General features: G+C 45.7%; 7 protein-coding genes across 7 annotated transcripts; 2 read left to right on the top strand and 5 right to left on the bottom strand.

Annotated features, from left to right (window-relative positions):
* Window positions 1-10: 10 nt before the first annotated feature.
* N7478_005400 (transcription factor domain-containing protein) lies at window positions 11-684 on the bottom strand (the record flags this gene model as incomplete). The annotated part of the gene is made up of 3 exons (XM_056921614.1): window positions 11-63; window positions 123-421; window positions 479-684. The coding sequence occupies 3 exons, from the start codon at window positions 682-684 to the stop codon at window positions 11-13; spliced, it is 558 nt and encodes a 185-aa protein (XP_056779651.1).
* A 1,481-nt stretch (window positions 685-2,165) lies between these two features.
* On the bottom strand, window positions 2,166-4,148 carry N7478_005399 (putative general amidase; the record flags this gene model as incomplete). The annotated part of the gene is made up of 6 exons (XM_056921613.1): window positions 2,166-2,311; window positions 2,375-2,465; window positions 2,520-3,256; window positions 3,306-3,447; window positions 3,500-3,769; window positions 3,825-4,148. The coding sequence occupies 6 exons, from the start codon at window positions 4,146-4,148 to the stop codon at window positions 2,166-2,168; spliced, it is 1,710 nt and encodes a 569-aa protein (XP_056779650.1).
* Window positions 4,149-5,235: 1,087 nt separating this feature from the next.
* Window positions 5,236-6,249, top strand: N7478_005398 (uncharacterized protein; the record flags this gene model as incomplete). Its single annotated transcript, XM_056921612.1, has 1 exon — window positions 5,236-6,249. One exon carries the CDS (start codon window positions 5,236-5,238, stop codon window positions 6,247-6,249), a length of 1,014 nt encoding a protein of 337 aa, XP_056779649.1.
* Window positions 6,250-6,843: 594 nt separating this feature from the next.
* Window positions 6,844-11,361, top strand: N7478_005397 (Major facilitator superfamily domain general substrate transporter; the record flags this gene model as incomplete). The annotated part of the gene is made up of 8 exons (XM_056921611.1): window positions 6,844-7,011; window positions 7,071-7,279; window positions 7,412-8,180; window positions 8,244-8,348; window positions 8,406-8,608; window positions 8,940-9,018; window positions 9,077-11,051; window positions 11,342-11,361. The coding sequence occupies 8 exons, from the start codon at window positions 6,844-6,846 to the stop codon at window positions 11,359-11,361; spliced, it is 3,528 nt and encodes a 1,175-aa protein (XP_056779648.1).
* Window positions 11,362-11,517: 156 nt separating this feature from the next.
* On the bottom strand, window positions 11,518-12,588 carry N7478_005396 (DUF3632 domain-containing protein; the record flags this gene model as incomplete). The annotated part of the gene is made up of 1 exon (XM_056921610.1): window positions 11,518-12,588. The coding sequence occupies one exon, from the start codon at window positions 12,586-12,588 to the stop codon at window positions 11,518-11,520; it is 1,071 nt and encodes a 356-aa protein (XP_056779647.1).
* A 707-nt stretch (window positions 12,589-13,295) lies between these two features.
* Window positions 13,296-16,634, bottom strand: N7478_005395 (uncharacterized protein; the record flags this gene model as incomplete). Its single annotated transcript, XM_056921609.1, has 4 exons — window positions 13,296-15,414; window positions 15,469-15,781; window positions 15,842-16,238; window positions 16,320-16,634. The coding sequence occupies 4 exons, from the start codon at window positions 16,632-16,634 to the stop codon at window positions 13,296-13,298; spliced, it is 3,144 nt and encodes a 1,047-aa protein (XP_056779646.1).
* A 2,978-nt stretch (window positions 16,635-19,612) lies between these two features.
* N7478_005394 (camp independent regulatory protein) lies at window positions 19,613-21,040 on the bottom strand (the record flags this gene model as incomplete). Its single annotated transcript, XM_056921608.1, has 1 exon — window positions 19,613-21,040. The coding sequence occupies one exon, from the start codon at window positions 21,038-21,040 to the stop codon at window positions 19,613-19,615; it is 1,428 nt and encodes a 475-aa protein (XP_056779645.1).
* Window positions 21,041-25,190: the final 4,150 nt, after the last annotated feature.

Raw genomic sequence — 25,190 nt, 5'->3', positions numbered from 1 at the left:
CAACCTCGTCTTATTTATTGATGGTCTCCTCTTGGCTGCCGTTTAAAAGAACCCCATAGACCTCTGTTTCGCAAAAGTCAGGCAAGAGATTTCAAAACACATACTGTAAACTTATTACTTACCGGCAAGTTTCCATTTATTGCCAAGGGCTTCCAATCCCTTTCTCATGATCTCAAGTAGCTCAAAACTTTCTTGGTGTCCATCGATATTGTATCGATTATAAAAGTATCTGAAGACATGGAACCCCCAAGATAGAAGAAATGGGGACACGCTTTGCGCACTTGTCAAGTCCCCACTGATGTATATGTTTGTCAATTTCACACAAGCATGGGCTGATTTGCTTATAGGGTGATTCGGGTCGTAAATATCGCCAAATTCGTCGTTGCCGGGCTCTCCGAAGGAATAAAGCACAAATACCGCACTGTCATGGTAATAATTCAGACTTGTTTTATCACTGAACCCGACTTTCAAAACTTACCTATTCAGAGTGCTGCGAGCAACACTGACGGAGACGATTGTTATCTGTCGTTCCACTTCTAATACATTTGCTAGTGCGTCGATTGTGCAATAGAGCTGCTTTTGTCTTCTTGCTATTGATTGCTGCCCAGTGTGATGATCGGATACCAATTGAATGACACGTCCAACTAGATATGCTGCATGCACAAGGAGACGGAAGGTTCCCATGTTAGATGTGGCGGGAGATAGAAGCATCAAACGAGAGTGCGGAGTGGGATACTATTAAATATTAGCATTATGATATCATGAAAGGCATTGAATCATGTACTTCTTGCTGCCATGAGATATCATCCGAGGGGAGAATTTGATTTTCATCGGGTTCGTTCAATAAAAGCGGGCGCTGCGGACACCCAAGGGCCATTATGCTTTTAATTATTTCCCAAATCAGCATTGTCATGATCCAAAGAATTATCTGACGATGAGTCTACCGTTCCATGACATAGATAAACCACCATAGTCGTCTTCGTTGTTCACCTTCCATCCAATCACCAGTATCATCATGTTTTGGGCCCGTTCCTATATCCAGGGCCCCTAAATAGCGCGCACAGCTCCCTAGCGTGGTATAGGCAGAGGGGTATATACCATGTCCGTGCTCGTAGAGCAGAAGTAACAATGAAGCCTGTAGTAATCTAATAGACAGTGTGCCATATATTTCTGCGCTGACGAACGTTGACTTGACAGCGAGATAATGCTTGTTCACTGGCTGGTCTCCAGACAATGGCTCGGTATTCAATTTGATGCACGCAAGTAAGAGGGCGTCCTCTCCTTTCAAAAGCCTGCTCTCATCCAGAATCCTTGTATGAAGCTCCTTGAGCGGTATAAACGGCATCCAAGGATCAACGATTCTTATGAAATCCGAGACCCATCGTTGTCGCTCGCTTTTATCAGCTTTATTGATGTATTCCATCACATCAGCTCCTACCACCGTACTTTCCAGTTCAGCTGGTCTTGGCAAATTCAAGTTATGGGTTGGATACCCCAGGAACATTGCCGCGTTAAACCGAACCCGTTGGGTATTTGAGTTTTCGGTTTCTGGGGGTGCTAGTGATACGGTCGGTCTTACCGGGTGGCTTGTATGGCTGTCAACCCGATATTCACAGCGATCATGGGTTCTGCTCTAGATGTTAGACTAGTGTTCTTGTAGAGGGGTCTAAAAACATTTTGGAGAGAGCGCGAGACCTTAGGCAGTAGGAGCACACCGGATATGCTCGGTCGCATTTCTTCTTGCGTGCCCTGCAGTTCTTACAGGCTAGAGGCGGTTTCATCGTGGGCAGTGTAAAGTACACACGCTATATGATTTTCACACCAGCTCACTGATGATCATCACTCCAAGAATCCCTATGAAATTTCACAAATGATGCTGCTTTCGTGCTTGGGGTTTTTCAAGGTGGGGGGGGCATGATGATCCCTACAGCCTGCCCCGCTTAGAATGGAGCACGGAATTCGGATATAAGCAAGGAGTACAAGTGCTACGATCTACACACTTTGTGTATAGTTGAGGGTCAATATCTGACATTCCTTTTTCGTTCAGGGTTTCATTCTTCGGGACCCCCGAGCCCTGATTAGCCTATTCAATATCGCGCTTCTAATCATCCATAAAAAATCCCAAGATGTGATGAAGGTGTTCGCCAGTCATCATAAGAATGACACTATATATTAGAGACCCTCTTGGATGAATTTCCGGTCTTCAAACATTGATCAATTTGCTTTGCCATTTGCATGCATTCCTCGTCTCGCATGGTGGTAGTGAAGAGTTGAATGGAGCACGGTGTACCTTTGAGTAGCTCGTAATCGTCTATACATGATTATCGAGAAGTTAGAACCATTCTTCGAGATGTAGTAGGGAGAATTAACTCACAAGGAGGGGCCACTTGGTCTTCCTTCAAATTGAAGGTCTCTCCTGCATCTTGATCGCCCACTTCCCCGAAAGGAACAATGCATGAGGGGTACTAAAGGATGCAATTAGTATGACTATTTAGTTGAACCTCCAAGGCCGAACTCACATCTAAGCAATTCAAGAAAGTGGTGTATGGAGCAAGACCAAATAAATCATGTGGCACTGCAGTATTTTGCGCAGGTGGAGCAATGCATATGTCGAGGTCATGTTGCTGCCACAATTCTCGATAGGCCTCTCGTAGCTCTGCTCGTCGTACATTAAGAAGAGCGAGTTTATCCAGCCGTTCAAATTCAGTCAGATCGGGAAGAGTATGCTCGATTATTTGCCCCAGTTTTTCAGCACGCTTAGCAATCTCGTGAATTCCCGGTACAATAGGTTCACCTGCGTCTTCAATAAGACTTTTGGACTTCTGATCAAGACTGAAAATATTCCAGGATATTTCATTAGCTTCCATGACCCGGGTGTCATTTTCATCTAGATGGATGATCTTGTGGCCTTGGGCTTCTAAAGAGCGAACGGCTTCAGCCAAGACTCTCCGAATGGGAGGATGGAGTGGGAACATGGATGATTCAGGAACTACTCCAATTCTTAGAGATGTCTTGGTTGGGACGTCTCTCCATGGAATATCAAGAACAGTCGAGTCAAAACGAGCGGGCTGGGCATTGAATATCGATCTGAAAAATATTTCGATGCCGTTCAAGTCCAATGAGAGTGGGCCAGCGCAAGACAGAAGGAACCGGATTCCAGGTGTGGTGCAGACACGCATTCCACCATTGGGGATTCTGGAAGCACTCGGTCTAAACCCGTAAGTTCCACAACAATGTGCGGGGATCCGAACAGAGCCTAGTATAAAATCAGAAGATGGAACGACTGTTTTTGACGATTGACTTACCGCCAATATCAGTTCCTATTCCAAGGGGCGATCCCCGGAGAGCAATCAAAGAGCCCTCGCCACCACTCGAGCCACCAGGCCCGAGTGTGGTATTCCAAGGGTTCAAAGTGCGTCCAAAAACATTGTTATGGGAATCTGATGTCTGTCAAGATGTTAAGAATTATGCAAAATCCGTAACGATGAGGGGGTAATACCATCATTGTTTGGGGGACATTTGTTTTGACATAGAGCACAGCGCCAAGCCCAAGAAGAATATCTACAAGAGGCGAATTTTTGGCTGAGATGTCATCAAGGAAAGATACCATCCCGATAGTCGCATCGGTTCCTTTGTAGTGGAAATTGTCTTTGATACTAATAGGAAGACCGTGGAGGGGTCCTGCTGACTTTCCTTGCGCTCGCAGGTCGTCTAGATACCGAGCTCGTTCTTGAGCCTCTGCGAACATAATTTCGGTCAAACAAGATACCTGGTTTTAAGTCAATCAATGTATTCCGGAAAAATGGAGAATTTACGGTAATTACCAACTGGTGCGCCACAGCGGCGCGCTTGCAGTATGCCAAAGTCACTTCTGTCGATGTGAGACCCCCGTTACTCAATGCCGAAATGAGATCTGAGATCGTATAATCTTCAGTAATACTCAGTTCACGTGAACTCAATATCCCAGCTTCATGGATTGCCTTGGTTCGAATGAGATCATTCTTGTTACTGGATAATGGCGCCTTGAATCTGGCCATGAACTGTTCCGAGACTCTCCAATCCGAAGGTATCTTGGCAGCACACTCGTTTCGCTTCTTTGCAACCTTCTCCTCCCAAGAATTTGACTGTTTTTGGCTGTTGCTGCTCATGATGATTTGTTGGTTTTGTCTGGATATCTCTGATTCGAGACTGAAAGAACTTTGGGTCATTGACGGATGCAGGCGCGTTTTATATTGACTTCCAGCCAAGTCGGTGGACAGAAATCAGCAAGATACCAAAGATGATGACATGCGTATTGTGGAAACCTTGCAACAAAATACTACCTTGCGCGATATTGCGCAAAGAAAGCGACACCCGATAGGGTACCTCGGCTATGAGTGGGGTGGCCATGAGCGGGGGTTTAGGCGTATCGACAACAAGTATAAGCAACATATGAAGCACAGAAGACGGGTTAAAAAGATTGTGAATGGCTAGATTAGCGGCGAAGATAAGGTTTTTCCCCATATTAAATTTCGCCGGCTCGCTTTTCATTCTGATTCGTCCCATCCGATTATTCATGTAGCCAGACGCTGGCGCTTTGTTCGCCTTTTCATGACTAGACCTGAGAGCTGTATTTTCAAATCTACTGCTTTCTATGGCATTTCAATCGAAATTAAGATAAATACATTTTCTGTAGGGGTAGACTCAGAGGATATTAGAGTGATCATACTGGAAAAGACAATTTTTACTAGATAACACGTAAGGCGTCTAGTATTGTTGTCACGAGGTCCACCAAATTACTCCGCACGATTCCTGTCTCCGCACTTGTCGGGCACTTCCTCTGGCAAAGATCAATTACAACGAATAATGCCGCACGACAAGGCCTGTGACAGGTGTCATACAATCAAATCTCGCTGCCTGTCAGGCCCAGGGAAGGATTGTTACCGTTGTTCCCGACTCCAGCACCAATGTACATATTCCCGACAACGGCGCAAACGAGGACCCAAACGCCGAAGCGGGCCAGCTATCTCCACGACATTCATTTCCAGCAGAAGCTCCGAATCACCGCCAGACAATTCCAGTTCGCCAAGTTACATATCTCCGCCAAGTCTGGACTATGAACACGAAGATCAAGAATGGGGTACGCTTGTTCCCTCAAACGATTCTTTTTTGGAAAGCTCCCTCTTCCGATGGTCGCAATATAGATCACACACAATATGTGGATTCTTCTCTTTCGGACCTCTCTTAGGTCGGGAGATGTCTCGAACGATTCGGAGGCGTCTGGAAGAAGCACCGACTCTTCTTCTACATCCTTATGCCGCTGTCACTCGGGTATTTCTACGTTGTATGGCCAACCAAGCCCCATGTGATGACATTGATTGGTCAAATTGTGCATCGGCTTTAGAGACCCTGAGGAACGCGCATATTACGACAAACGATCATGTTGGTAGCTTTCTAGCTTTGGGAATGAGCCTCGTAACATTCCACCGACTGATATCTGGGGCGTCAGCGAGCAGCATATGTCGATACACGCTGTCTCTCATACGACCATTTTACTATAGTGGTCATCTTAATGAGTTAGAGAACAGGGAACTTTTGTCTTTCATATTTCTCGACACCACGCAGTCATTATTCCGAGCTCAGATTCCCGTCATTCGATATCAAGTTAGAGACCCTTATTTCGTCGATCAGCATGCTGGTCTCTGTGGTTCACTACTTCCGATTCTTTATCGAATATGTCTCCTGGCTCAAACAGTAAGAACTGGAGATATTCAAGAATCACCCGATCCCGACCATTTTGAACGTCTTGCCGATGAACTGAAAGCATGGGCACCACACATCTCACAGCCAGTTCTCGGTTCATTCTCCGATAACGAGATGATGTTACTTATATCGCAGGGAAATCTGCACCGCACAGCTGCCCTTTTAATCTTGCATCGTCTGAGACATCCCTTTGGAGAATATGACTCTGAGGCAGAGGATTTATCGGCAGCTATCGTCCGGGGTATGACTGCATGTCTTGATATCGTGGGATACTACCCTCCCAATATTACCCTAGTCCTACTAGTCGCAGGCGTCGAGACGCATGATCTGGCTGGGAGACAGAAAGTAATTGATTTACTTGAGGGTATTCGAGGGGCAACATTCTACCCCTTCGCCTCCAACCTACGCATGCTACTTCATCGTGTCTGGGAGGAACGGGATCGTGGATCTGTTCAACATTTGTTTTGTATAGTCGAGAATTACCCCGAACTCAGCATTCCCCTTTGACAAGGGAGTCAAATGGGAATGAATCATATATTCTTCGTATAACGCTCATGTGCCTATTCAACGTTCATTTTTTTTCTCCAAGCATCAAATATTGAAAGTCATAGTTTACGAGAGTCGGATTTTCCGACTTTCTTTGATAAAGCGCCACGTCTTGTCGGCAGAACACGGCTGGATGATGACACGCCTCGTTGGATCCTATCGGCTCGAGTCTCTCTCGAAAAGATAACACCCCTAAAGACAGTTATAGGTAGCCTGATTAGACAAGAAAATTCAGGATCACACCCCGCAAATTCTGACTTCGTTGTAAGAATGACACGCCAATCCCGATATTTTTGAATGTACGAGATGGTATATGTGGGACCATACCTCAGTCAATTCGCCGGCCCAAATCGATACGTGATTGGTCAAATTGGTGATCCATTCTCGTATCAAGGCGTACTTGAGATTTGTCTACAGGTTTGGAGATAGCGAGGAGATACTGCCTCCTGCTACTGATAGCAATGCAGTTGCAAGTTTAAAAGCCATGATTTGTCCAGCTGAAAACGAATGAGGATCAATACAATCTGTTTTCTCTTTTGCTCACCATGTCAGAAAATGCTTGAGCTGAATCCCCCTTGGGAACGTCCTGTTGGAAGACAGTGCGCTATTGTTGCTTTGCTCCATCCAGATCCACAAGCTTATCTCATTTTATATATAGAAAATTCATCTGTCGCCGAATTCATTCTTAGCCCCACTCCATCCAGTGACCTGGATGATCCTCTGGTAAATGCCTCCAAGTCCACTTGACGAATCTCATATACAAGTTAATTGACAAAAGATAGAACTGGTCTACTCTTAGAAAAGCCGTCGACTTTGGACTGACCTGCTCGTATGTTTTGATTACGTTCGTTCTCATCGATGTTAACAGCCTTTGTTATCGTTGGTACATTGAAGAGTTGGGCCTGGACTATGGGACCTTCAATCAAGCTAGCGGTACAAACTTCGCGGGACTGGCAGCCGGTGCCCTTCTGTTTATTCCACTTGTGTATAAGTAAGGCCGCCGTCCCATCTACATTGTCAGTGCAGTCCTACAGCTTGTCTGCGCTATTTGGTGGGCCAACTTTCACCATGCAGGAGAGTTGATCGCTTTGAATTTGCTAGCTGGACTGGCCGGCTCCATTAGTGAGGCGCTAGTGATGATCACCATCGTGGACCTATTCTTTGTTCATCAACATGCTCGTATGAATGGTATTTTTATCTTTATGCAGAGTCTCGGCTCCACCGGCGGGCCGATCGCAGCAGGTTATGTTGTTGTGGCAATGGGGTGGAGGTGGATGTGGTGGTTGATAGCCATCTTTGTCGGTGTAGACTTGATTCTGGTAATATGTTTCTTCGAGGAATCCAAGTATATACCGACTATAATCGGACACTCGGGTTTCACTAAGGGAACTGAGGTCATCGAGACTAAAGGACTCGATGAAAAAGCTGCCGAGACACAGAACCACCTCCGGAACCTATCAATCAGTTCTCGCCCAAACAGAAAATCACTTCGCCAGAGGCTTGCTCTTGTGACGAAAACCGAACAGCCGATTCTTCAACACTTCTACCAGCCCGTAGTTGTTCTCGTTACTTTTCCGGTGGTGGCATTTACAGCGCTGACATATGGATGTCTCCTTGCTTGGTTTTCAGCTAATGGATCGGCTGGATCCTACTTTTTGATCTACCCACCGTACAACTTTGGTGCCGCGGCAATCGGGTTATTCCACCTTGGTGGCTTCATTGGTACTGTGATTGCAACTTTATTCATTCCAATGTTCAATGACTGGCTCATTGTGTACCTTGCTCGACGGAATGGGGGTATTTTCGAACCAGAGATGCGTCTATGGACAATGATTCCAGCTGTTTTCCTGAATTGCATCGGCCTATTAGTATTTGGGATTGGTCTTGGAAGAGTAAGCATATATGATATGTCTTCCATTCACATATTTGCTTCGGCACTAATAGCTTTCAACTAGGGTCTCCACTGGATTCTTCTGTCAATTGGACAGGCTATATTTGGTTTTGGATTCATCGTTACAGCAGACGCTGTGTTGACTTACCTAACTGATTGCTACCCTGATGTATGTGTCTCATGAAGACTTATTCTCTACAAGCATTTCCATGGCTAACTATGTCAGATCCTTGGCGATGCTTTGATCGCGGTTGTTTTCGTCCGAAATGGCCTAGCAATGATTATTAGATTTGCTTTTACCAAGTGGCTTGCAGGAATGGGTATTCAAAATACGTTCATTCTAATCGGAGTCATTGCACTGGCCCTAGGGACCTTGCCTATTGTTTTTATGGTTTACGGAAAGCGGGTGAGGGTGAAGTCTGCCACCAAGTATAAGAGATATGCTTCGCGTCAACAAGCTCAAAGGGAAATTTAAGGGCACTTTCTACTACCGTCTGGTTAGCTATTCCACGCAATCCGGATTTAATGAAGACCAATAAACTGTTCTATCATATCTATATAAATGGATTACCTCGAGTGTCTTAATGTCAATTTGATTTAGTTATAGATCTTGCTCACTAAGCGGATCAGATGTGATTATATAAGGTGCCGTGATCTGCCGTGCACATGTGGGGTTGACCTGACGTCGCTCTTTAAATCAGAGTTTGCAAGAACCAGAACATCATACTTTACTATCAACAACGCGATAATTGCATCGCAGTTTCGGTCGCATTTATAAGAATATCCGGCGATACCACAGTAGCAAGGGATTTCTGATTCCTGACCAACTCGGAGGGGGGGTATGATAAATGCAAAAGCAAAATTTCAAATTGACTCATAACCTGAAGCCATCGCTAGTCACCATTTAAGGGGCAAAATGACTGGTTTCTATTGTTCAATCTTCCACCTATCGCCTTTATTGGAGTAATTATGGCACAGAAGTTACATCTTGTTGAGCTCCCGAGTGAGCTCTTGCGAGAAATCATCAAGCATGTGAATTATAGCATTGATCTTTGCGCACTGTCGCAGACAACTCATTTGTTTCATTACCTCGTCAAGAAGCGGCTCGACTTCAACCTTCGTTATATATTCAAGCAGTCAGGAGAACCACACACAGAGCGTCAAGCTCTTCGTTGGGCCTGTATAAATGGAAGGGACTCTTCTGTGCGCAGGCTACTTGAAGCCAGAATTGAGATTCCAATGCCTCAATATGAGTGGCATCCGATCATCCTCGCGGCAGAAAAGGGACACACACAAGTTGTGAAAGCATTTATAGATCATGGAGTAGACCCAAATCCCTTCACTGGATTCTATGGAGATGGACGCCAACTTGAAACAAAACGTTATGGTAACCCGTTGATAGCCGCAATCAAAGGTGGCCACGAGTCAGTGGTTGCACTCTTGATAAACCATGGTGTTGATTTGGAATGTACTCTTCAAAATATCGAAATAATGCAGCCTTTGTTTTTGGCGACAAAAGAAAATCATTTGTCCATCGCCAGCCTTCTCCTTGATCATGGATGCAATCCCCACACTCCGAACTTCCGACGGAATGGACCTTCTGAGGACACCGCGTGGACGATTGCTACCTCTCGCGCTCACGATATTCTTCATATGTTCATTGATAAAGGTGTACCGCCTGCTTTTGCCAAACGCCCCTCCTCTTCACCCGACCCCGGAAACAGCGATCACCAGAAATTGGTGCAAGCTCTGCGATTTGGCAACCTGCCACTTGCTAGGTGTCTTTTTGAACAAGGCGTTAAACTCAAAATGCCATATTACTCGCCTTGTGCCCATGTGCTTGATTATGTTCATTACGACAACCCTCTGCATGTGGTTGGATGTGCAGTAGGGAAAAATCCCAAAGAATCTGAATTTTTGCTCGGAAAAATCGATCTGGATGATATTGTTCACGGGGATAGTCTGCGCCCATTGGTGTCTCTCATGGTTGGTGCAATGCACGGTGGTCATCATGCGTTGGTAAAGAGTTTATTGGACGCTGATTGGTCTACAAAACGTCCGATAGTTGGACCTGAAGAATGGAAGGATCACCTTAGCTCCTGCATGATGATTGCCATATCAGGTGGCTATATCGACCTGGTTAGCTTGCTGCTCGATTATGGAGCAGACCCAAGAGGTGTAGTCAATGACAGACAAAGCCGAGACGGGTACTATCCACCAATATTCATGGCAGCTACTAGGCAGGATCGAGTTGACATTCTAAGATTACTTCTCGACCGAGGAGCAAATCCATTTCCTCGCCAGCCTAAGACTCTATTCGAATTATTGATTTATAATAAGCCATGGAATGCATCGGACCAGAAAGCACCCGTCGAAACTGTTCGTCTCCTAATCGAAAAAGACGTCCTCGTGCCCAAAATGGGGGATAGTCGTGATACCATTATGACAGCTGCAAAAGGAGGACCAGATATATTCAAGCTTGTGGCACAGCACATGGGTATTACGCCTCAGAAAGGCAACCCTTGTCATGAAGTAGCATTTCTCACAGCCGTTGAGAGCGGCGATACCGCGACTATGGAATGGTTCCTAGAAGCCGGATTCGACCCTAATACACCGGGAAATTCGGTGCGGTGCCGATCAAGCAGTCTCCTGGCCATCGCAGCGTCATTGGACCGCCGTTCCGGAATCGCTGAGTATACTGTTGATCTTCTACTGCAGTATGGAGCAGACATCGGGTGGCAAAGCCCTACTTCTAGAAGTACGCCTTTGTTCATGGTCGTAAACGGCAAATTCGGGACCGGCCTAGCATGCCGGGAAAGAGCCACTGCTCTTCTTCTCAGAAAGGGGGCAGACCCATTTACTGTGCATCAATGTGAGAAGAATTGTAGCAGATCTGGAGTTCCTTTGTTTATTGAGATTGCAAAAAACCGTGGGTATACTAGGCTAATCAAGGCTTTTCTCCGCTGCTTTGAGGAGAGAAAAATACCTTTCAATAAGACTCAAAATCTGGTAAAGGCGGCTGCTACATCTACTCAAGATATAGAAGCATCCAGAACATTGTGGCGTTGGTACTGGAAAAACTTCTATCCCTGTCCGGAGGCATGATTTTATCCATACCAATTGCATGTATCTTAATCTCTAATGACACTCAGTGATATCCAGTCAAAATTCTCATTGCATAGCGTCATCATATCTTTTGTAAATGTATACCCGTTTACATGGTTACGATAAACTTATAAGTAAATCCAAATAAGTTGTTTGGCTGTATCATGATATACAAAACCGTAAAGAGTCCCCAGGACGGAAAAGTCCATACTAGGCAAGGGACATGTCCATTGTTAATTCACCGGTTCACTCTCTTCTGGGCCTGAAGCTTCCCCATTCACAAGATTGCTCAAGCATAACAAATGTTTATCCTGATGCAAGACATCTCCACCGACTTGGTAAGCCCTCAGAATTTCAGAATTTCGTTCTTCGACAACTTTAACCATGAACCCAATAGCGTCGGTGGTATATTGCACAATTTGCTTCTCTTCAGCATTCCTGGCCTCTTCCTGGATCTCGTGTAGCCTCTTCAGCCAGTACATCCATCTCCAGGGTGTGAACCCATCAGGCGACCGTTTCCCGAACTCCGACTCAATAAACAAATGACCACTCTTGCCAATTGCACTATGACAATCATTCCACGAGACTTCCGAAAGAAGAATGAGGTTATGACCTGCCTCTTTGATCCACGCACAGGCAGCCGGCAGCAAGTGGACAATATCAAGATCTCTGATCCCTCGTTTTGGATTCTCATTGTCCGGCTCCTCACTGCAGCGAAGCTCCCGTCCCTCCTCAAACGTGTTTCGGAATAAAATGAGGGCAACCTGGCACACTTTATCTTTACTGACTCGAGTCGACGCTAATTTAGCTAAGTACGACGCGAAGTTCAACCGATGATTTCCCGACATTGTCGCGCAATTCTTGATCCAGAACTCGGTCATGTCAGTCACCAAGAATGGTAGGTCGTTCCATAGTGTGCCCTCGATCGTTCGTGCAACGTCGATACCGTACACACCTGATACTGGCCGAGTCAATGGCCCCTGGCCCTGGATGCGGAGGATGTCGAGGACTAAACGATCCTGGTCGGTTGTCTCATGAGAAGTGTATCGGGCCAGCTGGCAGTATATATGCCATAAGGAATGAAGGTAGCCTTCAAGTGAATCAACACCATCTCCAACACTGCAGTATCGGTCCGTAACGACCCAAGTTCGATTGAAAAAGGCTGCGCCCCGGAGTTCCTCAAGTTCCCCTCGGGCAGCGGATTCCTGCACGTCGTGTTTATCTTCAAACCTGCCGTCCAAGGCCCTTCGATCAGAGGTGCCCTTTGGTGAAGGACTCAACAAGGATTCACGGAGATTGTTCATCTTGATACGGTCAATATTATAGCGATTTTTTAGTGACTAGTATTTGATGATGGATGTAAAATAAGGTAGATTGGTAATAAAGCCCAACAAGGGTTTCAGCTGGAGCCAGATTGGAGACAGGTGAACTGCTTGCTTCCATTAGGCTACAGTCCAAGCATCTTGGCAGCTGGACAGGATCTACTAGTGATAGCCTTGTCAATCAGAAACTCCACATAATTGACACCGCTGTTTTACTACTCAATACTTTGATTCTGTTCTAAGAACTTACTCGTGTATGAAATACTGCAAATTTTCATAGTATCCAGCAGACCAAACTTGACCTACCTAGGCTTTATGTTCTGGCTGATGGATAGTTTGTTTCCACGGGTGATAGGCATCATATCCGGACAGGCACATTCCCCAGCCGCCCGGTCGGAGCTGGAGCCCTGCACCAACAAACTCTGAGATCCTTTACTGAAATTAAAGCACTATTCGGGTGCAAGCTTTTGACCGGCTGAATCCTTCGAATTCGGATGCATCGGGTCCCACTCGTAATCTCACTAGTCAACTTGAAGTTACTTTGCCATGGTCTGACTCTCAATCCTCGGCAGGATTTCTGGGGATGATACTGAGGTTTCTGAAAGTTCTTTGAATGGTCTACTAATCTCTTCACAAAATATGAAACGAATGCAACCTGATTTTATGTACAAATGCAGATGGAATGCTGATTAGAAAGCCCACTGTCGACACCACAGCTTCATCAGATCGGAATCAACCGGAGTCATTTGATCCAATGTCGTGCTCACTCCTCTAGTCTTCGTTGTGGAGAACCCTGAAAAGTGAGACTCGCCAGCCACGAGCGCGTTATAGGTATCCAAAAGCTTCACAGCTGGGATCTCAGTTCCATCACCAGAACTAGCCCCAACAGCCTTGACCCAAGTTGCCATATCCACAAGCTCAATCTCACGACCTTGTTGCTCATAGAATTCCTTCACAGCTCCAGCAAGATGCTTCCAATTTGTAATAGCAGGATTGACAATATGGAAGTGTCCGGAGATCTCAGAGAGCAAATGTTTGGATAGAACTCCCGAAATTTCCAGAACGGACTTGGCAACATCCTCTACCGGAACCCAATCGACTGTGTCATTTGCACCAAGATCAGTTGGAAGCTTTCCAAGAGCCACCGATGAAGAGATAATAGTCGGGAGCCATTCTTGTTTATTCCATGCTCCCTTTTCGCTTCGTGGGCCGGAGATTTGGCCGACCCGGATCACTGCGCTCGGAACGTTGAGTTTCTCGTATGCTTGTTGTAGAATTAGATCACCGATGAATTTTGATTGGCCATATCCTGTCGAAGCGAGACTCAGATCCGTCTGAAGGATCTCGGGGACTAGGTCTGGCCCTGCCCAGCGATCGACTGAGCCGATGGATGACAAGAAAATAATGGGCACGTGTTTGATAGTTCGGAAGGAGAATTCTGCTAGACTTCGAACACCATGGATGCTGGGTGCAAAAGACTCAACTGATAGGTTGAAGTTGACTGGCCAGGCGTTATGTATGATGCGATCCGTTGAAGAAAGAAGACTTTGATAGAGAGCAGGGCTAAGTCCAAGGTTGTCTTTCGACAAATCTGCCTCGAGGAATTCTGTCTTTGGAAAGTCTGTTCGGAGACCACGCTCTGCGTTACCTTGTATTTGTCTCTGTCTGCCACCATCGGCACCTCGATTGAGACAAATGACCTTTGAAACGGAGTCACTACCTTCCAAGAGGTCCAAGAGATAAGAACCGAGACTACCAGTGGAACCGGTAAGAATGATAGTCTGGTTTGTGTCGCTAGGCAAGGGCTTGTTGGAAATGGTTTCATTGATGGGCGCAATGCTAAACCTTTCCAGAACCTTCTTTGCGACCTCTACCTCATCTACTCCGTTGGTATTGGAGTCTAGGAAGGCTCGGGCGAAGACATATTGAGACAGCTTTTGAAGGGATGGGTTGCCGTAGATTGCTCGAACTGTTACTGTAGAGCGGTCTTTGGGCACACCAGCACTTTGCAGACCAGCTGTAATGAGTTTGCCAAGGTTGATAATTCCAAGCGAGTCAATACCAGTGGCAAAGAAGTCTGTATCGGGCTCGATGACCTTCACTCCCAGAGAGGTTTCGATGATTTCGTGAAGAGATTTCATAAGAGCGCCTTCATTCTCAAGAGACAATTCTATTGTTTCAGAATTGCTCTCGCTATAAAGGGACTCGATTTCATCTTTGTAGGTTGTCAAAAATGCAACCCGTTGAAGGGATCCCTTAGCAGAAGCCGGGATGGGCTTAGTAGGATCAGAGATCCTGACCAAGTGACGCGCAATTCGTCCATGCGCAACGGTCTGCTGATTAGCCTGATCAATCATAGGCCAGACACTCTCGATAAGCTCGAGTGCAGCCGCATTGTCTTTAGGAAATTTCAGGGGTTCGAGGAAAATACCAGCTTGGAACTTTCCTTGGCCGACCACAATGGCTCTTTGGAGATCGTGATGAGTACTGACCGCAGACTCTATTGAGACCGGGTTCAGTTTTTCACCATTGGAAAACACGATTACATCATCTGCGCGTCCGGAGTGGCGCCAAAGATGAGGAATTGTAGGATGGGGTCGATAAAGATCCTTGGTGTAATATTCATTAAGCTCGGGGAAAGTGCAAAAGATGCCTTGCATGCCAGGATTTTTGTCACGACGAATAATCACTTGTTCGAACGTGTTTTCGCCGTACGGACGGTACTCGGCGCCAAAGGTTTCATCGTCGTAAACGAAATAGTTCCACAACTTCGTGTTCGATTGGAAGTAAACGGGATAGAGCCCGGATCTAGCAGCCATTAGAAAATGAAAATGAGACCCTTGATGAATACAATTGACTTACTCTGTGGTTGAAATAATGTTAGCGAGGGTAACACCCGCCTCAACAAGCCGATCACCAGCCTCGGTGTCTAGACCACCTCCACCAGTAGACACGAATGAAAGCTTCTTCAGGAATTCGATGTCTTCCGTCTCATAGCTCATGTCTGCTAGGATAGATGGTGGGACAATGGCCGCATCAGCTCCAGAGTGTTTGATAAAAGAACAGATAGCATCTGGTGTCACTGCTTGGTCCGGAATTGGAAGTACCAGAGGCGTGCCAAAGAAAATAGTAGTACTAATGTAGATATAGATACCAAGGGCATGAAACAAAGGCACTGAATTGAATCATCTGTCAGTAAATCACTTTAACCCTCATTCTCATCAATAACACATACTTGGACACAGAATTTTGGTTGCCATCTGCGAGAAAGCCTTTATGATATGACGATATCCTGCAAAGTCGGGTCTGTTGCGGTATGCATCAGCCAAAGAGAGGACTCCATGGCGACAAATAATCGGCTTGGGAATTCCAGTACTACCACTGGTGTGAAGAATGAAAGCCGGCTTGTCGCGAATATCCTCAAAGGATTTGTGGTAAGGGAAGGATGGAACAGTTTCCACATTGAGCATATCGCTGATCGCGCCGATTGCACTAGATTTCATCGGACGAGCTCCCAGCCATGGTTTGATGGCTTCATCATATTCCTCCGTGTGGAGAATAAATTGACAGTCCGTGGCTTCGAACAAGGACATCTGACTCTCGATATTGTTTCGCGGAGAGATGAAAAGAGCCTATATTTGTGTCAAAATGTTAGATGTCCGTTATCCATGTTTAAAACTGAAAACTTCGGGAATTGGGGTATATAACCATACCTTGTATCCGGCTTTAATTGTGGCTACCAGTACGATGAGGTAGCGAACATCATTAGGACCAATATACGCAACAGTGGGGTAGTCATTTTCTTTAGCGCGGCCGAACTGGTCGACTATCCAATGGGCTAGGCGATTAATAGCGTTGGCATATTCAGAAGCACCTAAGTCTTTCCATCCGTCTTTAGCGTTTGAAGAGCGGGGAATAGAGACGATCGTTCGATTGGGTTCATTCAGTGCGAGTTCATCAATCACGTCAACAAAGTTGCGTAGCCCATGTTGAGAGGACCCGTTTGTCATGCCATTCAGAGATCCCATTGCGGGGTGCAGGCTGACTGATACTAGTGGTAATATTCTGTTGAATTATATGCTGAGGCTTGTGGATGACTGAAGATCTGATTGAGGAGTGAAAATGAGTGCTTATTGTGGGATTGAGACGAGCTTTTATATATTCAGTCAGCGTTTGGTGTTCACGCGTTTGTGCGCACGCTTGCCGAGTTCCCAGGAACCGCATTATTTACCTTGTGAATAATCGTCATATCTAAATTTGCGACGAGCCACATCCACCCGGATCTTGATAGCCGGATGTGCGACGTTCTGCGACATGGAAATGTTCGAAAGCGGGGGTCGTTTGAGCGGGTTCAGAGCGGACTTTAGTGCGATCTGCATGTTGACCCACTAACCTTGTAAGATCCCTGCCATATCCACGCAACACTGCGGGTTCAGAGCGGCACTTCGGCCGTCGGGAATCAAGTAACATCTGCGGGTTTAGATATTTATTATAGATCTTTGTTTAGCCTACTTGTTTGTGAAGGAATTAGTATCTGATGTGCGTTTCTTTCCATATGTAACTTTTCTCACCGGGTAGACTACCCGAGCGCAAACTACTTCAAGTTCAGCATAAGTACCTATTTACTTGAATTTGAACGGGCGCCCAAGCCTTGGAGGCCTTGTCTTACATCTGGACTTTTTTTGTCTCTTTTACCGAGGTCTGCGCTGGCATTAATTGGCAATCGGCAGCCTTGTATTACCCCGTTCCCAAACAGGTTAGCTGTGATGATATGATATATAATCATCATTAATATGTTCTCTCAACAGAAAGGGAGCACATTGCGATCTTGAAATGGGGTGGTAATTGTGGTTTAGGCTTTCGGACTTGTTTGGACAGTCTTAAAAGCTTCCGAGTGGCCCTCAACTTGAAGCCTGAACGAAGCAGGACTCAACGCTTCATATTGAAAAGAAAAATTTGAGAAATTGGTGGGAAAATGGTTATATCTCCTAAATATCAGCATTGATATCCTAATTATTGGCATCACAGAAAGTTCCGTACAGTACTGCGTAATCGAGGTTCATTTTTATAGTTCTGTCGCGCTGTCTAATAATGCACATCGGCTGCGGTACTAGATATTCAAGTAGTAGTAAATTTTGTGCCATATTGATGATATAAAAAATAAACGACCATGTATCGATAGCAGTATTGCTAGCACTTCATAAGTTATTTGAATTTTCTTGCTCAATTTTGAGACTGACAAGATCCTATCCATATAGTGTTAACTATTGACCACTGTAAGCGGATAGGCTATCCAACATCTCAGCAAGTCCAATCAAGGACAGAAATTTTGAGAAACATATCATGAACGATCGTTCGGGTTCCAGTTGACCACAGCTTAGTAAAATAAACTACAGGTAATTATAAATGAAGTGGACTCAAATTTGAGTGAAAATGCTTAATAGCCAAGGTGATTGAACTCTACGAATCGTGATTGGCCCTTTTCAGCCACATACCCCACACATTTTTGACAGCCACACTATCACCACGAGGATATGAACACCAACATCCTATTATGGGATGTCTGTAACATTAATGCTTTCTCGGGTGGTAGCAGAGTCTTTTATCTACCTAGTGACAGCCTGTAAAGAGTCGATTGGCATACAATACTACAAACAATTATGAATCTAGGAAGAAGTCACCGTTCAAACTAAAAGCACATGCATTATTCTTTAGCAAAAGCAAAGGCTAAGAGGTATCATTTTCATTTCTAAGCCCAGTGAGTTCTCAAGTCAAATATCCTCCAATTGAGATAAGAACCGCCCCCAAAAGGAGTGGGAGGCAAGAATGCCCCAGCTGCGAAGCGCTTCGCCCAGCCTTGATGCTGTCACTATCCCGACAGATCCACCTATAACAGAAAAGAAAATTTCATACAGCGGTACGATACGGAATAAACAGGAGAGATCCCACCCTGGAGCTTGGAAGGAGCAGTGAAGGCTATATCCACCAAAACCTAGTTAGTCATGAATATCTGGCAGACCCAGCATTGGCATGATAGTATAAGGTTCAAGTGGAGGACTCATCAAACCTTGACTGATCCTTTGGCATTGTATAGGCAGGGCTTAAGACCCAGACCCAGAACAGAACACCGATAGACCCATACGAAGCAAGGTGGCACAAGGCTTCCGTTCAGCTCAGGGTATGGATGCCAGCGGTTGAGTGGAGAAGCTAGAGCAGACAGTACCCCACTAAGCGAGAGAGAGGGTAGGGGGACAATTGAGGGGGGGCTGGAAAGTAATATTGAGGATCGTCAGGATCCAAAGGAATAGAGTAGCATGGAAAAAAGAAGGGAGAATAGAATAATATAGAAGGGTAAAGACCAAAGTAACGTTTTGGGTTGTCGGGGTTGTTGCATCTCATCATCAGGGAATCACACAAAACGCCGCCGGGGGATTATTTCCCAAATATTGAAACGTGGAATCAATCAGAACAAGGGCAAGCGCAAAATATAGAGAAAGGAAGTCAGAGAGCCACACGCAGTAGCATAATGGGAAAACAAAACAAAAAAAGGATAAAAAGGCACACCCAGGGTAATCCAAGGGTCATATAGACAGACATCATGAAATACACTTGCATGGAAGCGACCTGGGAACTTGAGCAAGATTATCATTCAACCTGCTGTTTCCAACCGTTCGCTCCAAAAGCCAGAATAAGTCTATCGCCAAGCAAGAACAGAAATCACGAATCCATCCCAGAAGCTTGAAACCAGATAACAAGATAATAATAATCGAGCAGAACAAAATAGGTAATCGTAATCAAAAAACCGCCCTGAGACTCCCCACGCTCCCAAATATTCGTGAAAATTCAGAATTGACTGTCGTGGGAAAAAAAAGCCAATCCTTTGCACCTTGAAAAAAAGAAAAGCAACCGCAGATAAACAAGAGGCGTAACAAGACAAGAAAACATGAGACCTTCCGTACAAAATAGACCCAGCCTAACACCGAATAGTTGTTTGATTTCAGATGAATTAGATTTGAGGCTGAGCCGGTGCAGTGGTTGTCCAGGCCGCATAGTGGGGGTGATTCACAGGTGTTGCGGCTCCCACGTAGTATTGCGAGCGATCCGCAGTGTAGTAAGATGGATGGACGGGGTTAGATTCGCGGCGAGGCACACTAGAATCAAGAGGGCCGAGACCACGCGAGTCGAGAGGGGCGTTAGGGTTTGTGTCCATATGTCCAGACAGGCTGAAGCTGCCTCGGGAATATGTCGCTGGCGTAGAAGGGTCCATAGGCGAAGTGGCATCAGTTGCGATGCTTCGAGAGGAAATCGAAGAGTTGCGATAAGCCGATGGGCTGTGATCCGATGTTGAACGGTTACGCTCGCTGATAGATCCGGGGATGTTTGTATTGATGCCACCCGACATGGAAGATGACAGGCTGTGGCTCATCGAGTCCATGCTGCCTCCATATGGTCCCGCTCGGAATGCGTGATAATCGTCTTGCTTGGGCGCCATCGCAGCGGCGACCGCGGGGGATGGGAGGTATGGGTTTGGTGCTGGCTGACCTGACATATTCCCACCCATGGAGTATCCTGCTATTGGACCAGCCTGCGGGGCGTGAGTAGTGGTATAGGGACTGGCGTGCATATAGAAATCGGCTGACGGGTTCGTCATTCCATAGGTGGGTGGTGGGGGCATCATCTGCGGGCGGTACCCATAGAGGGCGGCGTGAGACGGATCGTGGGCAGCACTTTCCATCGCATTTGACTCGAGATCATCGATGGGGGCACGGAAGCTTTGTTTCTGGGTCAGGTCTACACGGGGGCGAATATATCGTAGTGATTCCACCATGGAAGGTGGGTTAAGCACCCCGCGCATCACATCGTCCACACTGTAGTAAGAAACAAGATGGTGGGTTATCCCCATCACTGTCACACTCATCGTCTTCTTTACCAACCCGGAGTCCTTGAAACCATACGAATCGACCAGCGACCCGACCAACGCGCGCTCCATCTCCGACTGGTGAGGTCGTTCTCCAAATGCTCCTCCTGGTGGTGAAGTCGGGGAGTAGCTTGGACCGTTGCTTTCATGTCGTGGATATGGTTCACCTGGGCGAGTGGGTGGTGCTGGTCGTCTGTTCGCTTTCTTCATCGCGCGTTTCTTTTCGCCGGGCGGAAATGGTTTGTCCAACTCGCGATAGACTAAGAAATTGCCCAAAATGCGACTGGGACTCCAAGTGACACCGTCGGTCCATCTTTTAATACCTGATGAATTCTCCTCATAGATAAAGACGCTTCCACTGCGTACCAAGTGGCTCCGCTCTCGGTCGTGGGGTCGCCGAGGTACATGGTGCAGCACGCCCGTCAAACAGGCCTCGAATAAGATGAGCGCATCTTGCGTGGTGGCCACATACCCGGTAAATGTGGGCTCTAACACTGCCGCCGTCCCATTCACCATGATGGGAAAGAGCGGTAATGGGAGCAAAGGGAGTATGAAATTATGGAGTTGATTGAGAAGGAAAGTTGAGGTTAGGGAAGATGTGGAAAGGGAGGGGGGGGTTAGGGGAAAGAGAGACAAGCAGGGATCAATAGAGGAAGAGAGAGCAGACAGATAGGTAGAGATGTATGTTGGAAACCGAGAAAAAAAAGAAGGGTCTCCGAATAAGAAATGGCCCTCCCAAAGTTTCCCTGGAGTTCCAAAAAGGAAAAAAAAGGAATAAAATAGAAAATAAAATAAAATAAGAAAAGAGTTAAGGACCGCGAACTGTAAAGGAAAAAAAATAAGCTAAAGGAGATCGACCAGGGTCTGGAGAAGTGGGAGCGGAGTTGGTTTTCACTCTAACCCCTCCTCTCTAGACTCTCTCCTCTGCTAGTCTCTCTGCCTATCGCTCTCTCCTCTCCAGAGCCAGGGATCGCCCAGGGAAAGAGAAGATGGAAATAAGCACGGACCCAAACAGGAGAGCGACTCAGCAGGTTGCACCCGATCTCTCTGGAGATTATGGGGATCTGCTGGAGACTGGCTGGGTGGTTCCACGGATCCTGCGGCAATTCCCAAGCTTTAATGATTTATGGTTTTGGCAGAAGGGGGAAGTGGGAGAAGAGGGGAGGGTTGATCAGGAGTAGATCCACCGATGATGCACCTATATTGGCGTGTGTAGTAGTAGTAGTATGGTGTATGCGTGTGTGGGTTGTGAATTATATTGTGAGGGAAGAGGGGTGGGAAGTGGAGGAGAGTGGGAGAGGCGATTACCAAGAGTAAGAAGCCATGAGGATATCGTGGGAATTTTAGATGATTATTTTTTTATTCGATTTTATTATTCTCACATTTTATATTTAAATAAATTATATTATCTTTTTTTTTTCCAGTTTGATGGGGTTGGTTTCTAGTGTTCTTCGAAGAAAATCAATCTAAAAGATTGGAGGGGAAGAAAGAAAAAAAAGAATTAAAATAAAATCAAATAATTAAAATAAAAATAAAAATAAAAATAAAAAATTAATAAAAAATTGGGAATAAAAATGACAAAATGATAAATAATAGAAAATGGTAAGATAAAAAAGACTCAACTGACTAGGGATGTACAGGTAATAGAATAGGGCAAAGACCGATGATGCAAAGAGCAATCAGGGGGGCCGAGAACTGCAGAAAGGATCGCCGTGGTCACGTTGGAGCTTCGGAGGGTTCGAAATTGCGGGGCGATGGAACAAGCTATTACTGCGGAGTGTATAGGAGTATAATCAGTGACTATTTAAATAGATATAGAATATAAAGAGCATATATTGAAATCAATATAGACATGAATATCTATCATGAGGATTCCAGCTTACAAACCTCGGTTTCTAATATGGTATTCCGCCCAGGTGCCCAGTACGTATACTACTCACGGTGTAGCGGAGAAATACGGAGCTTCTGACAGATGAAACATCGCCGATGATTTCACCATCCATACCCTCCGGAAGAAAAAGAAATATTTATAATATATGTATATATATATCTGAAAACCGAAAATAATAATATAGAAACAGAAATAGAAACAGAAATAGTGAAAAGAAAGAAAGAAAAAGCAAATAAAGAGCAAGCAGGTACCGAGTTTATTCTGAATAAAATGTTCGTCATAAACTGGAACTAATGTTATCTCAAGCTACAAACTATAACGGATAGGACCCTCTTGAAATCCAATGCTTACTGTCGAGCTACTCTAGCAGGTAAACTGTACCCGCGCTATCCCCAGTGCGAAAAAGTGCGAAACCAAAAACTCAACAAGATCCCTAACCGCAAAAGAAATGCAATCATCATAGACCCGTGCCATGGACGATCACTGGGTGGAGCCCATGGATTTTGGGATCGGAGGGTCACTTTACTCCGGCACCACGTCAATCGTTGCTCCATTCCTCCCGTCTGACTCAGCCATCTTTGCCCCGACAGAATGGGTAAAACGGGCATTAGCCACCTCCCTATTTTAGTGTCTCTTGGCTACTCTTGGTTACTGACAGTACGAGTAATAGCATTCCAGCATCATTGGCACGGTCTAGCTTATCATTGGTTGTAATAACTAACCTACTGTATACTCCGAGTATGTACAACCAAGAGCAGGAGGCAAAATCCTTGCATTTGTACGGTCCTCTACACACACAATCCCCCCACTTCCTTTTTCCTGCTCCCACCAACCATGGTTCACCGAGCCAGTTGTGTGAATGTCCGTGTCAGCAGGGTCCGATCAAGAACATCCTCCATTCTTTTTTCCCCAATCAACTGTCGGCGATCGGGGAAATGGCTGTCTCCCCAATAGTTTTCTTTCCCAACGGTCCTGTACTCAGGAAGATGAACACTTGGACTGCCCAAAAGATACAGACAGAAAATGAAACAATTATAAAAAAAAAAAATTAACCAAAAAAATTATATTCCACACTCAGCAAGAATACCACGAATACCAAGAAACAAACCAAGAATCATGAAAAAAGAGGGAATCTCAACAAGTGGAGAGACGCACTGTATGTGCACCGGAACTATTGAAAAATGGAACTCCACACCCAAGACATCACAGCCTGGGGCGGGACATGATCACCCAACGGCACGTCAGAGAGAAGTTTGAGAGAGATCTCGGCGCATGGTCCAAGCATGCCACGCTTGGACTCACATCTACATACAACACCCATGGACTGCGGACACCGATTCAAACGGACTTCCGACTTTCCCCTTTCCCCTCTCCCACCTACTACATTAGGGAAATATCTACCCTACAGTAAACACATGTAATTCGAAAACGAATGATGATGAATAATACAGAATCAAAAACCAAAAAAAAGTGTCGTCAGCATATCCGAAAGGGATACCAAATATCCACTTACTCAAGAGGACTGAGCGCGTTAGTCCAGAGAACCCAACCCCCGGCTCATCTCCGCCGGGCGTACCCCCAGCCTTTTCCAATCAGCTCTAATGGATGTGCAGAACCGGTCGTACTCCACGCGTCGCAAGGTTTCTGTATTGGCTTTCTCGGGACCTTCATAAAGTCTCTCGTCTGTGGCTTTGAGTTTCAGAGGGGCAAGAGGGTCCCGTACCTGATGCACTGGGGCTCATTGGATCCTGGTGAAAACTTTCGCGGGAGATCCTCAGCAGATCCAGGTCACACTGCCACGCCGACATTGATTGTTCAGCCACGACTGTTACAAGAACTTGAACTACGGAGTACGATCTATGTATGAACTGTACAGTATATACGCTTTGATCCTGTATGATGGAGCTCTGGATAACGCCACACTCCGCACATTGTGCTTACTGTATACAATTACTTCTGTGGTTAGGTTGATCTTCATGGAGACTGTATGGGGCTTGGATGCGGTGGGTTTTCCTTCTCTCCCACTGGACCGTCCAACTCATATCAGGCTAGGCTTCACTAAAGGATATTGGACTATACCCTTCTCGTTTTCCTGGCCCAATCAACCCCGGGCGATGTAAATTAAAGATCGGCATTCTGCTCGTGGCTCGAAAGTTTCTTTTGCCCTGCGATGGTCTTCATTTACACCGGATCATCATTTCGATTTTCGGTTTTCGATTTTCAATAATTGTTATTTTAATTCAACTTAATATCGTCGTTATATGTAATGATGATAACATTAACTATTCCGAACGGAGTATACTATTGCGGATTATTTTCGCATTTCTCGCCACTAATTTCTTCGATTTACGAAAAAGAAGGATCCGTTTTATTCCTTCCTTCCTTCCTTCTCACACCTACTGCACTTCGGTGCATTTCGGCCCCATAAAACCTTGAACAAATCAACGGAGGACTGTTATCCGTGTTTCAGGTGTATTGAATGGCAGGTCCCAGACTAGCGGGTGAACAGGAGTCAATCTTAGTTGGCGCACGCTTGTTGAAACTCAATTGGCGCCCATGACAGATGTCAGTGACGACCTTCCATCCTCAAGTGTGATGTGTTCCTCTATCACACCGACTTCATGACTGTTACCCCATTCAAGTTCCCAAAAAGTAGTAAGAAGAGGGGGAGAGGGCGCTAAGGGAAAACCCCCCTCCTCTCCCCAAAAAAGGATCCGACGCTAAGAATACTTGGGTGAGAGAATACTCGGTGAGAATTTGTCAGCGTAAGCCACC

Source organism: Penicillium angulare (assembly GCF_028827245.1).
Source record: "Penicillium angulare strain IBT 27051 chromosome Unknown utg000004l_segment0_segment0, whole genome shotgun sequence".
NCBI lineage: Eukaryota > Fungi > Ascomycota > Eurotiomycetes > Eurotiales > Aspergillaceae > Penicillium > Penicillium angulare.
Note: the sequence above shows the minus strand (reverse complement) of the source record. Positions and strands in the feature narration are given on the sequence as shown.